Source organism: Triplophysa dalaica, chromosome 3 (assembly GCF_015846415.1).
Source record: "Triplophysa dalaica isolate WHDGS20190420 chromosome 3, ASM1584641v1, whole genome shotgun sequence".
NCBI classification, from domain to species: Eukaryota; Metazoa; Chordata; class Actinopteri; order Cypriniformes; family Nemacheilidae; genus Triplophysa; species Triplophysa dalaica.
Window position 1 is genome coordinate 12,718,455 of NC_079544.1, and position 21,884 is coordinate 12,740,338.

General features: G+C 37.8%; 2 protein-coding genes across 2 annotated transcripts; one reads left to right on the forward strand and one right to left on the reverse strand.

Annotated features, from left to right (window-relative positions):
- Positions 1-2,644: 2,644 nt before the first annotated feature.
- On the forward strand, positions 2,645-4,916 carry nsun4 (NOP2/Sun RNA methyltransferase 4). Its single transcript, XM_056740728.1, has 6 exons — positions 2,645-2,904; positions 2,983-3,344; positions 3,419-3,573; positions 3,684-3,844; positions 4,008-4,132; positions 4,258-4,916. Exons 1-6 carry the CDS (start codon positions 2,812-2,814, stop codon positions 4,529-4,531), a joined length of 1,170 nt encoding a protein of 389 aa, XP_056596706.1. The 5' UTR covers positions 2,645-2,811; the 3' UTR covers positions 4,532-4,916.
- Positions 4,917-10,057: 5,141 nt separating this feature from the next.
- Positions 10,058-16,152, reverse strand: dmbx1a (diencephalon/mesencephalon homeobox 1a). Its single transcript, XM_056743762.1, has 5 exons — positions 15,913-16,152; positions 12,518-12,683; positions 12,236-12,414; positions 11,735-12,125; positions 10,058-11,654 (listed from the first exon to the last, which is right to left on the reverse strand). The coding sequence occupies exons 2-5, from the start codon at positions 12,669-12,671 to the stop codon at positions 11,236-11,238; spliced, it is 1,143 nt and encodes a 380-aa protein (XP_056599740.1). The 5' UTR covers positions 12,672-12,683; positions 15,913-16,152; the 3' UTR covers positions 10,058-11,235.
- Between the last annotated feature and the right edge of the window lie 5,732 nt (positions 16,153-21,884).

The following is a 21,884-nucleotide window of genomic DNA, read 5'->3' on the forward strand; positions in this document are numbered from 1 at the left end:
AAAGTTGATAGTGTTTATATATATATTCCTGCATTTTTATTGACTTTACCATTTATATCATATGACCAACTGGACAGAACATGAAAAGTGTAAAAAATATAATATTATAGACCATAAAATACTAAGTATGTGAATAAATATGTACAAAAAACACAAAAAAGGGTAAAAAACATCTTTAATCCATAAAATAACATATATCCTTTCTCAGTGCCTTTAAACCTCAGTTTCAATATCTCCATATCTCCTCAAAGGTTATATTTATAATATTTATCTTTTAGAATATATCCAGCTTTTTCCATTGACATGTATGATGCAATTTCTTTAAACAAACCTCTGTCAAAACCATTAACACATTTCCAATGTAAAGAAATAGTCCGTTTTACTTGTAATATATGCATATCCAAAAACAAATATTCCTTTTAAGTTTCATTTCCACAGGGTACAGATGGAATATAAAAATCAAGGGTACTAAAGATATTTTAATATCTAAAATTCTCTCTAACACAACCTTATGTTCACACTCCCAAATACACAGAAAAAAGTTCCCTTAGAATTATTGCATTTTTTACACACTGCTAATACACACTGGAATAGTACTGTTATAATTATGCAGAATTGGAGTCTTATTGGTCCACATTACCCAATTATATTGCAACAATTTCAATCGTGCACTCACTGTTTGTGTCTGACTTTCTTTAGATGCCTCATTCCAGTCACTTCTTGTCCTCATTGAGATCCATTCTCCAAGCCTGTAAGTTTGTATCTGCAGACTCTTGGGAACCCAGGTTCACTACCATGTAGCAATGAAATTAAACCTTTACCAAAACAGTCTCTTGTCATTTCCTTTTCTAGAACGGACAAAGATGGTATATAAAGGGCATTACTGTGTGACTTATATACAAAAAGTCTTAATTGCAAATACTTGTAAATTACTTACAAAATGTTTTGTTAATTTCAATAATGCAGGTTTAGATGCATATTGATTTTTCTAAACATAATAATATTGTGTGTGAATAGAGCTATTCTATGTTCCTCCTGTCCCATTGTTATAACATTTAGTCCCACCTGCCTTTTTACAGCGAGAGCAAAGGGTTCTGCTGTATAAAACCATTTTGGTCAATTCCCATCAGGTCTGTTGGTGTTAATTCTAGCCTTCTTGCTAAGATTTTACATAAAATATTTGTATCCGAATTTAAAATAATAATTGGACGCATATTTTCGCATCTTGTATTTTTTTTCCTGGTTTTGGTATTAATGTAATCAGTGCTTCTCTTATTAAAGTTTGAAGTATTCCTTCATGGCATGCTTCTTACATCATATCTAAAAGGTTGCAATAGTTTTTCCTTTAAATAATTTATAGATACAAATTGAAAGGCCATCAAGACCTGCTGCTTTCCCAGATTTCATGGAGTCAATGGCCTCTTCCATTTCCTGCACTGTTTTTGTCCAGTTTTTCTTATATTCCTCCGATAGTTGCGAAAAATTTAAACTATCCAAGAATTGTGTCTGAATAAACAAGTTAACGGGCATTCAGATTATTACAATAATGATTAAATACTTCATTCATTTTTAATGAATCTATAATATTTCCCCCTGGACCTTCTAGTTAAAATAGCACGTATGTCTGCGTTATTCATAATTGTGTCTATTGTAAAGACTTTATTTACTTGGATTGCAATTTGTTTTCTTTCTAACAATACTTTACAGATACATAAAAATGTGTGTGAGAGAAGGACAAATTTTGACTTTCAAACAGTGATTCACAGTTTTTACTCTATTTTGGGGGGTGAAGTGGTGGACAGAGTCTTTCAGTTTGCAATTTTCAGTTTTTCTGAGACATCATTCACTATCACAGTAGCGAAAAATATGTTAGATCGGTTAAACACAATACAATATATTTTAAAGATGTATGGCAGCCGGTCCTGGGGCACCTGTGACTGCCATTAAATGTTTTCCTACTATGGTAGGCAATGGTGCTCAAGAACTGAAAATTACTAACATCATTCCTAAAATCTTCCTTTGTGTTTCACAGAACAAATGTATACAGGTTTGGAACAACTTGAGGGTGAGTAAACGATGACAGAATTTTCATTTTTGGGTGAACTGTCCCTTTATGTCATATAAAGAGGTGCATAGACCGAAACTATCCAGATATAAAGGTTTTGTTTTATGTGTGGGAGACTGCTAGTCATTGTTTCCTCTTAGATTTGATAAAATATTATTATTTACATAAACATAAGACTAACATAAACTGCTTTACTTTCGTATACCTATGGCTTAAACGTTAACTCAAAACATTGTTGCCATCAAGTGGAATTGAGCGTAATTGCAACACAAGCAGAACATTTTTCACACAATTTTAATGTGACTGACTGGCGTCATAGGGACTAACAACAAGCGCCGTGAAAAAAATGACGTTATAAACAACTGTCAAATGAAATGTAATGCAAAAATGTGGATAAAGTTAACATTTATTCATATTCACATGCACATGCACACACAATTTGAATATTCTGAGTCTCTGATAACAACTCTGATAACAACAAGTTGTTTAGAAAAAAACAATTTTGTATGCTGAAGATGGCACAGATAAAAGTGCACGTGAACACTTCCGACCGTGCGCGTGTTGTAATGTTTTCAAACATCACGAGGACGCGCAATGAAGAGAGATCTGTAGCCTAAAATCGGCTTTGATTGATAAGTAAATCCGCTGTGTCGATTTGTAAGGTTGATCAATTAAAAAAACGTATCACAACACCTTATGGTGGAACCTTGGGAATCGCGACGGACGCGTTTTAATGGTACACAAACATGGCGGCTTACATATGCACGAGATTTTGTATAAACAAGTTCAAAGATTCGGTTAGATTTATTCCGCGAAGGTATCGAGTTAAAAGCAAATGGGTAAGTAATGCTATATATATTTATAAGGAGAAAATAGACCCATATTAATAAATAGTTGATTTTACATTATTTCATCAGGCACAAACAAGGCCAAAGTTCCCATCGACGACTATTGCTCTGCAGAACTTTGATGCAACCTACAGTATCCAGTTAGGAAACCTGTGGCCGTCAGTTCGAGCGGCCATGCTGTCTGAACAAAAATATGGAGCGTTGATAAACAACTTCTCTTCAACAGCCAGCCTAATAACATCTGAATTAGAAGCTGAAGGATGTATAGACTTTATCGGATCACATCAACATTCAGAGGACTCCATGCCTTTACATACAGATTCTGCAGAGGTTGATGTGTCAAAACATGCTACCCACGAACCCAGAATAAGTCCTGATATCAAATGTCTTGTTTTCCCTCAAGGGGACATATCTCGATTTAAACCGTCAAGGTGAGGATGGCTAACAATTCTAAATTTGCTCTTTCAAGATGGCCATGCTTAATAAGTATATCTTATTGTTTTAGACAAGACAGCTCAGGCTTATTAGGATATTATCTACTGGATGCTGCCTCGGTGCTGCCTGTATTAGCTTTGGATGTCCAGCTGGGAAACACAGTGCTGGATCTATGTGCCGCTCCTGGAGGGAAGACACTTGCACTCTTGCAGACACACACAGTCAGTATGTGAATTGCTTTATGTTACTTTAACTACGCTGAATGGAAAAGCAGATCTGTCAATGTATATCGTGTGAACCTTATAACACAAAAAATCCTTATATTCATGTTTAAGGTTATCTGTGGGCGAACGACTCATCGGGCTCTCGGACTGCACGGCTTTGCAAGACTCTGCAGAGTTACCTGCCCAGAGAGAATCTAGAGGAAAACAAGATCCAAATTAGCTCTTTTGATGGTTGTAAATTGGGCCCAATAGAGGAGAAACGCTTTGACCGAGTTAGTATTGAAAAGCTAGTACTATTTTAGTATTATCACTAATAAAAACAAAATCTAATATGCATGCATCAACCTGAAAACAAGCATCTCTCCCAAGTACATGTTGTGTTCTTGGTTTACAAATGGGCATTGTGCTATTTTTTACAATGTTTTTTTTCTACAGGTCCTAGTAGATGTTCCTTGCACCACGGACAGACACTCTGTAATGGTGGAAGACAACAATATGTTTAACAGGTCCAGGACCAAAGAGAGACAAAGACTTCCCCTTCTGCAAATACAGCTTCTTATGTAAGTTAATGCTTTAACACAGACCATAAGCCATTATGTTTCATTTTCTTTAAGGTCGTATGAAGGTTTATGGTGCAGTATATGTGGAGCTCCTGTCTTAATCTGACAATTCTTACCCCGGTTAGGGCTGGGATCCAAACGGCACGACCGGGAGGAGAAATAGTCTACTCCACATGTTCACTGTCCCAGCTGCAGAATGAGTGTGTGGTGCAGCAGGCCATCTGTCAGGCTCAGGAGATGGGAATCTCAGTGCAGGTTCAGGATCTTGGATGGTTAACCCGGTGCTTTTCAAATACATTTTTTTTTGCTCCACAATTAAGTGTGGGTGAGCTTGTTTTACCACATTTATGTGCCAACTTTGGACCAATTTATATGTGTAAATTACGACGAAGTAACTAGCTGGATATTTTGTATCGGTCTGTGAAGCTCTGAAATGCCACAAGTTACTGCAAGACTGCACTCTAGCGACTAGACATGGAACTCCTGATCGTCAGAAATGCAACGCGCCCTGAAGAATTTAAGTACAAAAACGATTGCCACAAACTGTTTTAAAGAATACCAGCAAAATATCTTTGATAATCTGCATTTTCAGGAGAGTTTGGCCTCTTCACTGATCTTTGTGCAAATGTATTTTCTGTCGTTTCTCTGCAGTTTGTGTCATACCAGTGTTATTCAGTAGAGGGCGGTGACGGTTCGTTATACAAATCTTGACTCTGGGTTAAAACAGCCCAGCGGCAAATTAAACTAACAGAAAGTTGACGTTAATTAAAGACCTCTATCTGTATTGATTCTGGACGTTTAATATGAAATGAACCTTCACTTTATTTGCTTAAATAATTCAATGGAAATCTTCCACTTGCATCACTACAGTGGATGTTAGCCATGTCTTGCGTATGCATCATTTTTTGGTTACTAACTACTAGAGGGGACACTATAGGCTACAGATACACCATCCTATACACGTCACCTAATGACAAACCTTTGGATGCGGTAAATTTGTGTAAAAAAAGATAATTTATTCATGAAAGTGTTAAAAACAATAGCACTTTATTCAGCAATCAGGTTTCTTTAGGTCTTTTTTTTGTTTTATGAAGCATTGCTAAGTTTTGAACATTTTAGAATGGTTCAGGGCTGTACAGAATAGTTCAGTTAAATATAGGCCTACAATTCCAGACCGACAATGTTTCCAAAAAAGTTTTCCATAAAATACAGGCGATCAGCATTGTACGCAGTGTAATATTTCTTTATTTTCTATGCATTAGTTATATGTATAAAGAGCTGCCTTATGAGCAACAATATTCCAAAAGACAATATAGAGCCGAGCAGCGGTCACATCAATGTCATCAGTGAGATTATGCGTCTCCATGACTTCTACACCTAATGTCAGTGCTTTAAGTGCGTCGTTTAGATTTGGCATCAGAGGAGTGTTTTGTTTTCCGGAGGAGTCTAAAAGGTTCAATTTCCCCCGCTTGTCCATGAACCTTGCGCCTATTCCGGGCAATGTAGCATGAAAAGGTGTGCGCGTTTTCGGAAGAGGGGCTGACGGGAGCCATCGACTCCCCGCTATCATTAAGCTGCTCGGAAAGTGCTCCATCGGTGCCAGAGTCGAGATTGGCCGAGCGGTCGTTTAGTTGGCGGCTTCTCGTTGAACATTAAGGACGCAAGAGGATACTGAAATGGGATGCTTTCCCCTCGTTTTCCCGTCGCCTTTTATTCCACAGATGAGTGCAGATAATTTTCTGTGCGATTGTGAGTGATTACTGTATTACTGCGGTAATATGTGGTTATTTGGGAATGCAAAGAGAATTAATGACACATAAAAACTATTTTTGCAATGACTGCTTCTCTCGGCCGGGATATTTCTCCATGCCTGCATCTTGTGATTACCTAAACGTATTGTAAATATGTGTTTCCTATGGGCTTTTACATAAATTTACATTTTTTAACACTCAGGAGACAGAGGGGACCATTAGGGACGAGTTCTTTTCATCTATACGTTTCATTCATTATTGACTTTTACACTGCTGTGGATGCTGCCTTCTGATCATTTGGCATACACCTTGCCAATGATGTAAATCTGATGTAGATCTGTGTAATGACAGGAACATGGAAAGCGTCGTCTGGACACCGAGGCCTTGTAATGATGGAGATGTCCGTAGGTGGGTGAAAGTCATAAAGGCTTCCCCTGGAAAAGGCAAATGGCAGTGTTCGGTGGGGAAAAAAATGCATTTCAGTCACGCAATATAATGATTTTTCCTAGAACTTTTGCAGTTTGCTTTAAAACTGCAGGGCCCCTCACAGGGGGCATACACACCCCCTTGATTCAACAAGCGACTGTGAATCCACATGTGCTTGTACAGCAAAATGATCTGCCCTTACAAAGGCTGTCTTTAGAATGATAGCTGATTTTGACTTCTTTGCACATGATGTGCATTTGCAATTTGGTCAGTATAGGTGTACAGATCAGCTACCTCCGGTCCTTTCTGCTTCAAGTGCACAAAGCCACGGGTATCAGTCAGGTTCATACTAGCTGTTATGCTTTTACATCATATTAACACCCTTAACACCGTATTCACATAAAGGTAACGCCTAACCTGAGGCAATTCAATGTTAAGATATCTGATTGTCTCGGGTGGAGTGAAGCTGTGGCCTAAGGCATGTCCTACTGCTCAGATGTTTATGGTATGAGTAGCGTATCTTACGAGCCCAGCATGATGCCGCAGTCTCCGCTTTGACTCTTCAGTCTGTAGATGTTTCGTAACTGATGCAGTGCAGCATTCAGATCATGCCGGTTGAAAATATTCTGCCGAAGCTCCGCTTTATCTACTGCCATTATTTTGACAACCCCTGGTATCCCATCTATGATCTGTCCCATGGTGCTTAGCGTAAATTACCACACCGTACATCTCTCCCCTTAATCTGCCGTTAAGAAAATAAATCCTCGCAGGCAACGGTCGTTTTTGCCTGGGATTTTCTGCTTTCCTTAAGTCTTGCACAGTAGCGAAGTGCAAGACTAAAACTCTTGAGTGTCCGGTGGAGACTTAATCCATACGGCTGTGTCCTGCATTCAAAGAGAGCTGAGCTTCCCTCCACATGCCCACAATGCCACTCTTCCCTTCTGAAAGGTATGTGTAGTATGGCATTGATGTGTAATTACGTGTGACTGAAACAGCGCCTTGGTGACAGGCTCTGCAGTGCAGCGGTTGGCTTGGGTTAGCTCTCCCCAGAAAAGAGGGGTTTTCTTTGCTCTTAAGAGGATTAAGTGGGGTTGTGATAACTGAGGGATAAAAAGGAGAGAATTGAATCAGAAAAAAGAGCTGGGGACCAAAGAGGGCGACCACTCGCAATGGAGTTCAAACACCTGTTGTCATCATCCTATCAGCATTTTCTCAGCCTTGTATCTGTTTTGGTTGAAGATTTTATTTTTTACAAAGTGATGGTACATGTTTTCTATGTCATTTTGTGTTTTGGCTCCTGTGGCTGCAGTGGAGGTAATTGTGGTTAAAGTGAGACATTTAAACAGCTGTCTTTCTAAGAGTTCTTTGATGTGTATCTGAGCAAAGTGCTATTAGAGAGATTTACCCCAGCTGACAGCTCGGAGAGAATGTGGCAAAATTGCAGTGCCAGCAGACTAAAAGAATGCTGGGAACAGGATTAGGATCATATTCTGGCAGTGCCTGTCACTTCCTCAATGGGCTTGGGCTCCTTATGGTGGCAGCTTTCGTTCTCCATGCAGCTAAAACCTTTAGCTCAACCAAAAAGCAGAGAAAGAGGAATAAAGTTCTGATTGAATGGTACACTGTAATTTTTGTGCAAGTTATGCTCGAGGACCGTGCATTCTGTGAGGAACTGTCTGATGAACTACAACAGTGATACCTTATCTAAAGGGATACTCCACCCAAAAAATTTAAATTCTGTCATTATTTATTCACCCTCAAGTTGTGCCAGATCTATTCTGATGGACACAGAGAAAGATGTTTGGAAATATGTTAGCAACTGACAACATTGACTACCATAGTAGGAAAAATTACGGTATCGTTTTTTATTCTGTTCAACGCAAAATTAGATATTTTGAAGAACATAGAAAAGCTAACTTTTCTAGGTCACCTTTGAATACCATTTAAATTTTTCCTCCTACGGTAGTCAATGATGTCCAAGAAAAGTCCGTTGCTTGCATTTTTCCAAATATCTTACTTTGTGTATAACAGAAAAAAGCAATTTTTACAGGTTTGAAAAAACTTACGGGGGAGTATTATAATTTAAATTTTTGGGTGGAATATCCCTTTAATATAACACTTCTGTCCTTCTGAAACCTCATATCTCCATATTTATTGATTTCTGTTTGTTCATATATGTGACCCTGTATCAGAAAACCAGTTTTAAGTAGCACGGGAACATTTTTAATAAAAGACAAAAATACATTGTGTGGGTCAAAATTATCGATTTTTCTTTTATGCCTAAAATGATCAGGATATTAAGTAAAGATCATGTTCCATGAAGATATTTTGAAAATTTCCTACCTTAAATATATAAAATCTTAAATTTTGTGAGTGGATGGCCTGCCACAGTGCCCCTAAATTAACAACTTCAAAGAGGATTTTCTCAATATTTTGATTTTTTGCACTCTCAGATTCGTGAGTTGTAAACGGTTGTATCTCAGACAGATATTGCCCTATTCGAACATCTCATTTATCAATAGAAAGCTTATTTATTCAGCTTTCAGATTGTGTAAACACTTCAATTTCGAAAAATTGACACATAAGACTGGTTTTGTTGTCCAGGGTAACATATCATTATTATTAGTCAACCTAATGTTAGTCACTGAGATTTAGACATATCTAACCAGTGAAAAGTATTAAAAAGTGCTTTTTTAACTATGACATCGTTGTGTAATCATTCAAAAAAATATTTTTTCTTTCGATTTTCTGAAAACCTGTGAATTTGGACATTCGAGGTTTCGGTAGGACAGCAATTAAAAGGTGAATAAATATCATAGCCTAACTGAATTTAAATTGTACCGTTAGATGCTGCCAAGTGTTGTAGGCCTGTTAGCAATACTTATTTTGGTAACTTAGTAGGTTTTTTTGTAGTTACATTGCAGAGTTCATATAATAAGAACAGTTTTTTGTCAGTGAGGGTCCTTAATCTAAAACATAGTACATGATGAACATACATTTCTATGAAATTAACCTTGTTTAACAAAATCTGTATCAAAGCTCTTGAGGCAGTTTGTCTATTTGGGTTTTTGTTTAAGGGAGGCTGTCCACGTAAGCTATTTATTAGCAATACTTTTTTGCACTCTTTGACAAGTTAATAAATATATTGATAACATAGTTTATGTTTTATTTAAATCATCATTGTTTGTTTTTCATTATGAAACATTACGCCCTCCCCTGTGTTTTGATCCAAACAAAAAGGTTGAATGTTAGAAAGCATTACAATCAGCTGTATTTAAATGTGGCATAAACCGCTTTAAAATGCAGTTAGCAGCCATATCAAGGGCACTGACAATGTGGTGGCGGTGGCATCAAGCCTCTGGTAAAATGCATACAGAGGGGAGACCCTCTTTATGTGAGCAAAGGGCTTATGCATTTTGACAAACCACACTGTTTAAGATATAATGGCAGCATAATCATGGCCCTAGGCTGTCATTCTTCAGCATAATGGCCTGCTTATTCATCTGGCGTGGCTTATGTCCCCACAACAATTTTATTTCCCAAGATTACCTTGTTTTCCTCACTCTCCTCGCTCTCATTCCTGTTTTTACGCTTCTCCCTGATGTCTTTGTCTCGTAATTTTAATGTTTGTTTTACAGTTAATGCAGCAAGTCTTTGACTGGAATGTTAAATTCCATTCATAAAATGGGATGTTTAGCGGCTCGAAAAGAGAGAATAAACATACAGTTTGAATGTTTTAGTGTTTTATTTGACAAGGTTTTAATCTACTTGTGACATAGGGAAATATGTGTACACGTCTGGAACACTCTCCACCAATATAGGCTACAAATGCACCACTTTGCGTGATTTGAATGACTGTAAATTTATGTCCACAGTGACAATGAAAGAGGTAATATAGACAATCAGACTGTATAGGTTAAATAACCTGGGGAAACGCAGGCAGGCTACAGGCCCGCCAATACAATCTTACAAGGGAGCTACCAATCATCACAGGGTTAAATTCTTCTCAATCTAAAACATAGAACTTTTACATTTGCCTTACCAGTAAACATTTATAGATAAAGACTTTGTATATTTTACATATTAAAACAGCTTACGAACACAATGAGAGCTCAGCACTGAGCGGAGAGGGAAAAAGCTGCCAGTCATGGAAGTGCTTTGCATCTTTCTGTTAGTCTTCCCATTCAACCACAACTCGGCGTTGTTTTCGGTTGCCATGTTTACATGCATTTAAGCACTAGTTCTGAGAGCATTAATGTGGCAATCTCAAATGATATGCATGGTCTATAATTGCATTTCTTCCTCTGTGCCCAAGGCTACATATAATTAAAAGCTTTGTATATGTAGTCAATGAAATCATTTCCTCATTACCTAACCATCCTCAATTTTCTGTGGTTTAATCCTGACCATTAAACCGGTTAGGTTTAATTAATCTATGTAGTTGTGCAAGATTTACATTTACAAGGTAATTTGTGTGATGTGTAATTTGAAAGCCATTATAATTAAATTAAGTTCTTTTCAGATTCTGGTGTACAGTGCATGCAACGGGTTGAGAGCCTCTCCAAAAAGTGCTTTTATGAAACGTTGATGCCCATACAAAACATAACACTAAACCAGGGTCTGTGTTTTTAAAATAAATGGACAAATGCAGTATTTTCAATAAAATACTGTGTAAATAGCATTGGGAACTTTAAGATAATTTTCGGTATATGCAAATGAGTAAGAAATCTAATTCTTAGTCAGCACATTTGGCAGACAGGAGAACCTCAAGGGAATGCTTTGGGCTTCACACCTTTTTTACATTTTGCAGTCGTTGAAGTCTTTCAAAACAGTTTTTTTGTACATCTTAGAGAATTGCCATGCATGTGGCATGTTAGACATGGTAAGAGAGGTGTTCCCTTGCTCAGGTAGTTTTCAGTCTACTACTCAGTTGGGCAGCGTGTCCAGGCCCAGCGACGCCGCGTGCTGCTTCGCCCGCAGGCGTAGATTCTCAATGCTGGTGGTCTTGCTGTTGTGACTGGGGAGGCCTCCGGAGGCCTGCAGCAGAGGGCTGTTCCAAACTTGTTGTGCGTGGTGAGATAAAGACTGATAATAAGACTGGCAGGGGAGGGAACCCAATGGCGCTGGCATGTTGACGTTCATGCCCAGGTACGGTATGGACGAGGGGGTCGCCATGTCGAAAGAGGGATAGTGAACCATATTGTTGGTGGCGGCCATGTGCTGGCGAAACTGCTCCTGAAGCCTGAAGAGGCTGAGTGGAGATGAAGAGTAGGCGTGGCTCTGAGAGATCCCGCTAGTGACACCCCCAGAGGTAGATGTGATGGCTGGGGAACCAAGAGGTGAATCTAAAAGCATGAAGAGGGTTGGTGATTAAATAACTGAGATAAAAGCAACATGCGTTTTTTATGCTGGTCTTTTAATGTACCTGGTTTGGGGCTGAGACGCTTGCAGAGAGGGGACAGGTTTCCAGGTGTTGGTTCTTTCTCAACCTTCAGATCTTCCCTGTGCTGCTTGACCTCTTCTTCCTTGTCTGTAGCATTGTCTTCCGTGGCTGACTCACTGCCCGATTGCTCTGCCGATGTCACATTGAGCTCAACGCTATGCTCCGATCCCAGGGCAGTGGGAGCCGCTTCTGCTTCAATGGAGGAAGAGGACGAAGGTGGCTGGTTCTCAAGATTTATGGTGGGTGGTTGGTCCTCCTTATCGCTTGTTGCAAGGTTTCCATCTGCTGATGCGTCTTTCTGTTTCTGCAGTTGTTCCTTTTGAAGGCTTCGCTGCTTCTTGCGAAACTTTGCACGGCGGTTCTTGAACCACACCTGATGTTAAATAACGACAATACAATTTTATTGGTATAATTACCATTGGCTTTGCAAAGTAGTATTTCCAATTTAAAAGAAAACTTGTGAAATTGATTAGAAAGACATACCTGCACACGTGCCTCCGGTAAGTTAGTGCACATGGCCAGGCGCTCCCGCATCACAACATCAGGATAGTGAGTTTTCTGAAAAGTCTTCTCCAAAGCCTCCAGTTGTTGGGCCGTGAATGCTGTGCGACTGCGTCGCTGTTTGCGGTGTTGAGAACCATACCGAGCCTCGAGTATGATATCTTGAAATGTACAGCCGTTTGAAAAGAACAAGACACGGCATATTTAATTCATTGCGCAGTCAATATGAATGCTTGCCTAAAGAGAGCGAGAGAACGCACTTACCAGCCAGCCTCTCTGCCAGGGTGAGCGCATGCACGGACGGCCGATAATCAGGTGCGTGTTGCGCTTGTTGCGCCGCCTGTTGATGCAGGTTATACATGGCGCTCAGTGAGTTCATGGCGTGGAGAGAGTATCCGTTTACTCCGTAGTGTTGCATGGTTTTAAATATCTGCAAAAGAGCAAGATTAATAGTATATTATAACAATTGTAAAAATGTTAGTGATAAAATAGGCTGTTTACTTTGAGGCAAACTTTAATTGCTTTAGTTATATGTCTAATGCATAAGTTATAAAACCTTTTCCTTTTTGTTTGTTTATTTATTTACTAATGATAGCTTACCAGCTCAAATAGGCTAATAATAATAATTTATAGCCGGGAGTTTGAATCGGTGACTTTTAGAAATCCGCTTTTTAGGAGCGGAACTGCTTTCATTAATATCCAATTATTGTTTGTCCAATCCATTAGTCATACAAGGAATTAATTGGTGCAATTATCACTTGTTTACCTAATGGGGTGCGATTTATGCTTACTACATTAGATTAATCACTTCGGAGCCAAATTACCGTAGCAAATCCTCTAAAAACAATCTCTTGGATTTAGACTGAGCACAAAGGCAAATCTTAAACTAAACCGGGGGTTAAATAATAGTCTTTGTAATTTACTCAAAACGTTTTCATTAAGGCTATCTAGATTTTCCTGTTACTTTCAAAAGCGCTTGGCTAATTCATGCCCGTTCCATGCGAAGGGGAGTTTCATTTTTCATAGCCGGGTTAAGTTTTTCGTAGATAAAATGAAAGGCTCCAGGAAACGATTAGATATGTATTGGTATGGAAGTGGTTGACAGTCAGGAATATCTCCGAGGCAGTGAGCATTATTAAGACAGAAAGTCAATCTTCCCACGCTTGGCAGGTGTCAGGGGATTTACCAGCCCCGAGATTTAAACTAGATGTGTATTTCCATCCGGTTCTTATATTAAATTCGATTAAAGCCTATTTTTGCGTGCCTACATGATCTTAATCGAAATAAATATCTTAAACATATGTTCATTTTTTTATCTTATGTACTGAAAGAAGGACATGGAAGAGTCTTAAAAAACAATTTTAACTAAATGCATTTTTTAATTTGTAACATATCACAAATTAGTTTTTATTAACTTGAAACAACGCAATAGATTTACTGACTCCCGTGGGGATAGAATAATGGCCACTTGTGTATGCTACATTTGTGTCATGATAATTTTGTATTGAACTATCACACGATTGATTAATAAGACAATACAAATGTTCAATGCGGCATTTTTTTATATAAAAGAAAACGAATTTTAGTTTGGTCTAACAGTTAATATTATTCATATAGACGAAGTTAGTTTTTTTAGTTTAGGTCATTTTCTTAGTATTCATTTGTATTTATAAATTTTGTGTTCACGCTATTTAAATCTATTCAAATTAGCTTATTTGATTATTATTAATTATTGGTATTATATCTGAAACTGCATGATTAATTGTTTTATGCTCTTTATTTCATGAGATGTTGCGTGACATTCATAAATATAATTTTCTATGTTGTTCTGACATGCTCGTCTGTTTGGTGTCGTGTTTGATCTCCACTCTTAATATGTTTATCACTTTTAGGCCATCGAAACTCTTGTCCCATCCTCTGTGCGGAAGCCCCTGAATGACATCACCAGTGCCAATTCCCAAACTATTAAATCAGTGCGACGTCTGATGAATGTGATCAGAGGGCAAGAGGGAATAGTTTAATTCGCTTGGACAGAAGGTGCTTTGCTAAACATTTACTTTTCTCCCCCAAGTATTTGAATTGAATGGGTTCCGTTTCTCTCCCTCCCTTCTCTCGCGGCCCCTTATCCCATCGCCCCGGGGCCAAGTTTTGGCTGAGATGTATGGCTTCTCTGCGGGTAAAATATGCATGTTGATCCCCATTTGGGTCCCCGTCTAATGGAAGTGCAAATAGGTTTCGACTGTGGAGGCCTCCATTTATCATCACCGCTGACACAGACGGACGTACAGTGAGTTTAGATGTGTGTGCGCGCGCGCGGATACAGAAAATGCTCGCGTATGCTTTCCTGAAAGTATTTCTGAAGACCTGTTATGTATTTCGTTTCGATTCAATTTATTGTAATTCCATCTTTCTACAAAAGTAGAATACATCGAAAAATCACATTTTCTCTTAGCCTATGTTGTACGAACATGATAATTACAAAACAAGATATTAAAATATACAGGTGATGCTAAAAGATAATAAGAAATATTGCGGAACAATTAACAACGTCAATACAATTGTGAATCTTAAAACTCTTAATAATATAAATAAGGTTATTCATATTTAAAGTAGGCTACTTCATTTTTAACGTTTAAACATTATAGGTAGGGCCTATACATTTCGATTCCACGAACGTTAATTATAGGCTATTTTTCGCCAAGTGAAGTATACGTTTTTGTAAGTGGCCTATCTAAATGTCAAAATTTTGCCACAGGCCAACTAATGTAAGGCACAAAGGGCAGCTTATTTTAATACTGTGTCTCTCTACTATTGTAGTCTGTTCATCCGCCTGTTACTGCTGCAGGCAGTGTGACACTCCATGCTTCGATTATTAAAACCTCATTATGCAAATTGGCATGTACAGTGCAACTTTTTGATCCGACTAAATTAGGAAAAATGTTAGCGTTAAAAACCCATTTGACCCGGGGGGACTATTTATCGCGTCTTGTAGGCTTTGTGACATATTTATATTGTCACTCATATTTTTGTATCCCTCACTGTCAAAGGCCCCACATGTAGTCGTCACAGAATGATTTATGCATATATTGTCTCAGTTTGTTTAGCTGTCTTCACTTATTATTTATGTTTATTTTTATCATTCTGAATGGAGGACTAGGGCCTATAAAGTTATTTAATCTACTATAAATGTAAGAGTTATGGAAACTTACAAGTAATGTCTTGTATCCTCAGTTTTAAACCGACCAAAGACCCCGTATTTTGTCAATACAATTAAAACTCGAGAGCCATGTCATCGAGTATTTTTCGCAGCAGCAGACAAATAACATTTTTAATAACTGATTCATTTTGCTCAGGGTGCTATTGAATGCGTTAGTACTGATGAAACATCCCGTATATGAGGACATTTTTTATTTTTTTATTTTAGGCTATCTGAAACATTAAAGATGACCCGTTGTGAATAGTGCGCAGTAAATCAAATTTCTTGATAACATTTAAATTATCTGAATAGGCCTACATTAAAGGTATTAAAACTTCTTTCTCATTCACAGTCAGCATACATTGTTTTAATTATATGTCAGATATGCGTATACCTAAATAAAGTAAATGCTACTTAGTTAGTTTACTCCGTAAAGTTTTGCATAAACAATTACGATTCTTACCTCGGTCTTATTCTCGAAATGTATCCAGTCTCTTACGGCAGGAACACCTGATATTATTCTAGTAACTTGAAATATTTCCCAGTTGTCCTTCACTTGGTTCTCAAAGTCTGCGAGTCCATTCAAATGTATCCTCTAAGTATCACGAGCTTCCAAATCGTTCCCGGTTCTCCTCTCAGCACATCGCGTCCATCTATTGACACGCGCTTTGAGGAGGGATTTTAAAGCGCTCCGCGTAATGTCACGGAGGCTTGCTACTGGTCCTTGAAGATGTCAATCAAAACTCGACGCCTTTTTTCCTGGCTGTTTGAGGACTTGCAGCCAATTGACCCCCTTTAAAGTACTAAATCACGCACTTGAGTGAGAGCTTCTGCTTGCGAACAATAATATCCAAATGAAAGAACAACAGAAAATATTGACATCGCTATATAAAGTTGATCACCAATAAATGAAGATTTATGTTTTATTCTGTTATATTTGCTGTTAGTTAAACAAATAAACTTGATGTTCTTTATATATACTTTAAGACATATTTTATATTTATTTGTAGTCTATGTTTGTTGATTTGGACGATCTTTATACAGAAAACGTTATATAAGAAAACGTTAGAAAAACGTTATCTTATTTTCGGATGGTGTTTGTAGTTTGTTCTTGTATGATAGTTGCACTTTTTATTTTAAAAATTGTTTAGTAACACAGTTTTTTCCTCAGAAAGAGCATATGTAGCCTTTAAATAATAAATAGTATGATATATAGTGACTCATTTATAGTATAAGAATATTTTCGCATTTAGAACTATCGTGCCCGATAGAAGCCACAGTCCCGAGACGTTTTTTTAGACAAACGAATATCTCAAGCGTTGGTTTTGTTTGCTTTTGGGCTTTGTCATGCCACTGCAGGAGAGACTGGAGAGACTTCAGAGATCTCTAATAGATGCCAGGCTACTGCTTTCACAATCTCTCCCGGCCTTGAAGGATTTGGGTGAGGATAAGGGGAGACAAGACGCTATTTCAGCCTCCAAAAAACCTCTGTCTTGAAATGACTGCCGGTAAGAGGATTAAAACAATAATGCCCTTCTCTTCTTGAAGGGTTTTCAGAAAAGATTTCTTCTCCCGGAGCAAAACCGTTTAGGTTGGAATTAAGGGCAGCGCAAAGTAGCCTTTTAATGTAAAGCTTGCATAATTTGTTAAAGATGCTTGCCGAAAGCGGGCCAGGGTGAAAATCCTCAACTGAATTTTATCTCTTACCATAGTTATCATCTAGAGGAATTTGAAACGAGTGGAAATTGAATGAAATATTGGACTCTTGCCTCTTTATTCAAATTTGATTAAAATACTGTCCTTTAAAAAATTACATGTTTTCGAAAGCTATTCATAGTGTAAAATATGCATGTGCTCAGGTGTGATATCGCACTGGTTGTGAAATGTTTTACAAAAAAATGTATGATTTAGCCTACATTATAAACTTTTTTCAGTAAATTCAATCCTTATTGGCTACCGTACAAAAACAAATAAGTAATCGAGTGGTGTTAAAAATAACTTAAATCGGCATTATAACCATTACACAAGTCATTTTCATGTATGTTACTTTTAAAGCAGAATATTTTTTTAAATTTGGTAATTGGTTCGTGTCGAAGATATTCTACATTTTACAATTTATTTTGTAATATTCAAAATATGACACCACAATAAAACATATACAGTATTTTTTATGATGACATTATTTTGATCTATAGAATATACAAATCGACAAGATTTTTCACAATATCTCAATATTCTCAATATCTTTACTCTTAAAATTGAAGATATTTCTTTATTAAACGTGGGCTATAGCATTTTATTTCGGATTAATGTTGTTTTATTACTATTTTTAAAGAACACACTAAAATTGTTCATATAAGTCATATTATTTATATTTTTAGTTTTACCTTTCTATAACCAATCCTGTGTCTTTCCCATCCTTTCTCCCCACTTGGTTTGTATGGTCTAAGATAGAAAGAGGATTAACTTGTGAACCGATGAAAATAAGAACTTTAACGGGAGGTAAATCTGGGCAACGTCTCTTTGTGAAGAGCGTTTCTAAAGCAATTAAACTGAGAAAGAATTCCTCTCAGCGCCTCTTCCTTAAATCTGCTTAAACGAGGACTACTGTCCAGCACATCTGAGAGCTTTGAAATGACTTAAATTTAAAGTGCCACAGAGAGTAACCCACCTTTTGGAGCTACAGAAGAAGCCCTCGGTTTAGGCGAAGTAATGTGAGAAAGAATGTGCACTTCAAATAAATTTAGCTGCCATTTTATATGTTACCTTTTCGTTTTTGTTAAAGTGGAAGGTTGCCGGTTGTTTCTAATGCAAATGTACAATTAATTACTGTTAGATTCTATTAAGCATTACATACGTGTAACAAAATGCAAACCCAATGTTTTTCTTTCAGAATCTGCCAAGGAATTTATATAGATAAACTAGGATTTCTCCCTAAATCTGTTTGTCTAGAGCGACTCCGGCTGCTTATCGTATTTTAAAAACGAGTCAATCATATAATCCTGAGTTTTATTTACAGTTACGACTGGCATAGCCCTATCCTAGTTTTCGGAGGAAAATAATGAAACGAACGTAGGCTGTCTGGTGTCACATCGAGAGATGGTTGTTATTAACTAATTAATAGACCTAATGATGTTTCTGCAACTTCATGAATACATTACGTTTGCAATCCACAAAGCTGTAGCCTCTCAGGCTCAATCCAAGGGTATTTCAGCATCTGTTCTTCCTAGAGCAATTAATCATTTTGATGTATGGTTTAAAATCGACTGCTTCCAGGAGACCTTTTTGACAAGAATAACAAAGCAATTTGCCAGGAGCCATCTCTTAGACACGTTATTAGCAGCACCTTCATCTTAAAACCGTTTTCCTTCTCTAAATTAGATACCAGTATTAAAGGGGCAGTGCTACTTCCTAATTTATTTTAACTTCTACTCACAGTGCCACAAATACCTTTGGAAATCGCATCATTTCTGACAAAATCCCAAGATCTTCTTATCAAATCCCCATGTTGAAAGTTTTTAACCTGTCAGTTCTGTCAAAGCCCCTCTATTTTCTGTCTCATTCTCCATCTCTTTACTGTCTCCTGGTCTCTCTTCTCCACCTTGTATTCTCTCTCTCTTTCTCTCAGTTTTACTCACTTTGGCCCGGATCCCCAGCACAAGGGGCTCCATTGTATAGTCCTAATCCAGAAGCAACACAGCTTTAGCGACATGGAGGGATAAAAGGCCCATCGAGCCCACAACTTTATGGGGGCAAATCTCTACCTAATCCCTCGCTTTATCTAAACAAAAGCCCCTCTCCCCTAATCCACCTTCACTGCAAAAATAAGAAAAAAAGAAAAGGAAAAAACAAGAGGCACTAAAAAATCTCATGCTTGAGTTGAACTGTGAGTTAAGAACCAGGAGTCATTTTTACTAAAATAAACTAACTGCTTCTGACAAGCTTTTGCTACTGACGTGAGTGAAAATGAAGCCCGTGGACACAATAAGATAGACAGATGAATAACTCGAGGTAAAGAATTGTCATGTTGAGCGTATAGACAATGTTGATCACTCATTTTAAAGAAAGCTCAGAATTAATCTATAAACAGTTGTTAAGGGAGTTTTATGGCATTAATGCAGCCTATAGAATAATCAACCCTTAAAAAAGTTCAGTAGCCTTTGAAGTCCTTGCTGCAATTGTGTAACAGTTTATATGAAAAAACTTACAAAATAATGCTGTTTGTAATGTCTTTCATAATTAATAAGGTATTGTCATTATTTCAATAGAACGGACATAGATGAGATCATTATCATTGGTATGGTCGCTGTTGGCTGTAATTGGCTAATTATGGGGATAAAGTGGCTGTTCTTCCTGTTTAGTGCCATGATGACTATTGAGTGAATGAAGCAGACTCCAATAAAACAAAATAAACCCCAGCACTGTGTGGCTTATTGGCAACTCTATAACGTTCTTTTTAAAATCAATCTTCATCAACAGTTTGGTTTCCATGTTACTAAATTAAGAGAATTGCTTTAAAGGTTTTTAAAGACATAAGAGCATTTTTCCAACACATTTGAATATGGAGCCCAGTCCGTTTGATTATATTAATAACCTGACGTGACAGAGAGCTGCAATGTCACAGATCACCTCAGATATGCACGATTATTTGATCTGCCCGTGCTGCTGTAAAGGGATTGCTGCACGCTTTAAAACAGCCAAAGTCCTCTTTAGATAAAAAGATGAGTTGAAAAGTTACAAATCTGCCCCTGACAACAATACGCTTCCCCATTAACTCCTTGCCCCTGAGTATGGATTGCTCTCCATTGCAAGACTACAACATCTGTCTTTACTTTTGCAAATCCCTCTGTATCAGCTCTGGGTTTTGTACTATCAGTCGGTAATCTGGCTCTCACCACTCTACTCGTATTGAGGCTTGGGCGAAGAGGTTTAAAACATGACATTCGTCTAAGCGGGCTCCTGGCTGAACTTTTCATCATCATTAAATTAAAGAGGATACCTTATAGAACTGTTGGCACCTCAGCCATAACTACCCATTAGATCTGCACTTATCCTGTAAGAAAGGAAATTGTCTCGCTTCATGGGAGTATTTGTGCCGTACTGTACGGCTGGTGAGAACCAATACAGCTTGTGGGGTTGATGACTATCTGGGGTACCTGCGCTCCACGCGATCGCCTTTAACGCTCCTCTGGTCCAGCGAGTAGACTGTGACTAGGAAGCATTTTAGTCAACAATTTAGGCGTCTATGAAATTGCTAGCTAACTGCTGGACCTCGGCTAAATGCTTTGACAATGCAGCTGTGTTTGATGAGCTCTTCACAGGGGTCCCCATTTAGACCTCATGGCAGCATCTCCCTTTGGCACCCGCACCTTAACAGAGCTAATACTCTTTTAATAGCGTAAACAGAGAGAACAATTGACTCATTAGAGAGCCAACTAGCCAAATCCGCCGCAATCTATTGAAAATGCTGGAGAGGGAGGCTCCAGCATTACCAGCACCTGGAAAGCCCAGATTTGAGGTCTCTGATAAAAGTAATACTTCCTCTTTTCCATTCACGCTCAGTGCGGAGTCTGAACCACCTCCATACAGGATTACCTGGCCTTACTGTAAAATGTTTTTTTTGTATGGTTGCCTGATGCTTAGCCGCCCACAATAAGTATAAATCCTCTTCTTCTGCGGGTATTACAGGAATGAGCATAAGGGATTGTGTTATTGTTGACCCATAATCTGGTTTTAACTCCTTGTTTTACAAATGGCCCTTTTAAAAAGCTTTTCCACTGCTCTTGGCATTGTTAAAGCTCTTGGTATGTGTTTCTTTTGCATCTTGCTTCAGAGCTTTAGATCATTTAATAATAATTTAGACTTAATAACTGCATGCTGTTCTACACCTGAATTTGCCATGTTGCTCTGGGAAAGGCAATGCTTCATGAAAAAAGTTCATAAAAATCAAAGTTCTGTAATGGTTTAAAGAGGGAATTTAAGGTGTGAAATAATAGGCTTGCTTTGAACATTAATGGGGACATCCACATTCTAAAAAGTCCGATTTTGAAGAATAATTATTCGTTACATTTATACAGCACTTTCCTGGTTACTCAAAGAGGTTTCTCATACCCTAGTGGACCACATTATAACTCGGGCAGTAACTTTTAAACCTGTTTTTCATTCTATGATATGATAACCACATGCAAATACAATAGAGTAAAAATAGCACATTATTGAAATTGTCATGCTTGTTATCAGTGCTAACTCTACAATTTCCAATCTCTTGCACTGTGAGAGATCACAGTTAACATATTTACTCATTTCAAATTGAAATTGTATTTTGTCTCAAAGAACCAATAAATACTATAGGTCTTTTCATTGAGTTCCATTGACTTTGGCCAGAGCTATTTAGTGGTAATTAAGATGTCTGAATAGACTTTCAATAGAGAGTCC

What these genes read in the sequence shown, in the direction of transcription:
- nsun4 (XM_056740728.1), top strand. Translation starts at nt 2,812, where the DNA reads ATGGCGGCTTACATATGCACGAGATTTTGTATAAACAAGTTCAAAGAT. An exon ending in ATCGAGTTAAAAGCAAATGG is followed by an intron (nt 2,905 to 2,982) that starts GTAAGTAATGCT and finishes TTATTTCATCAG; the next exon opens with GCACAAACAAGGCCAAAGTT. An exon ending in TCTCGATTTAAACCGTCAAG is followed by an intron (nt 3,345 to 3,418) that starts GTGAGGATGGCT and finishes TTATTGTTTTAG; the next exon opens with ACAAGACAGCTCAGGCTTAT.
- dmbx1a (XM_056743762.1), bottom strand. Translation starts at nt 12,671, where the DNA reads ATGCAACACTACGGAGTAAACGGATACTCTCTCCACGCCATGAACTCA. An exon ending in TACCGGAGGCACGTGTGCAG is followed by an intron (nt 12,126 to 12,235) that starts GTATGTCTTTCT and finishes ATTTAACATCAG; the next exon opens with GTGTGGTTCAAGAACCGCCG. An exon ending in GCGTCTCAGCCCCAAACCAG is followed by an intron (nt 11,655 to 11,734) that starts GTACATTAAAAG and finishes TCATGCTTTTAG; the next exon opens with ATTCACCTCTTGGTTCCCCA.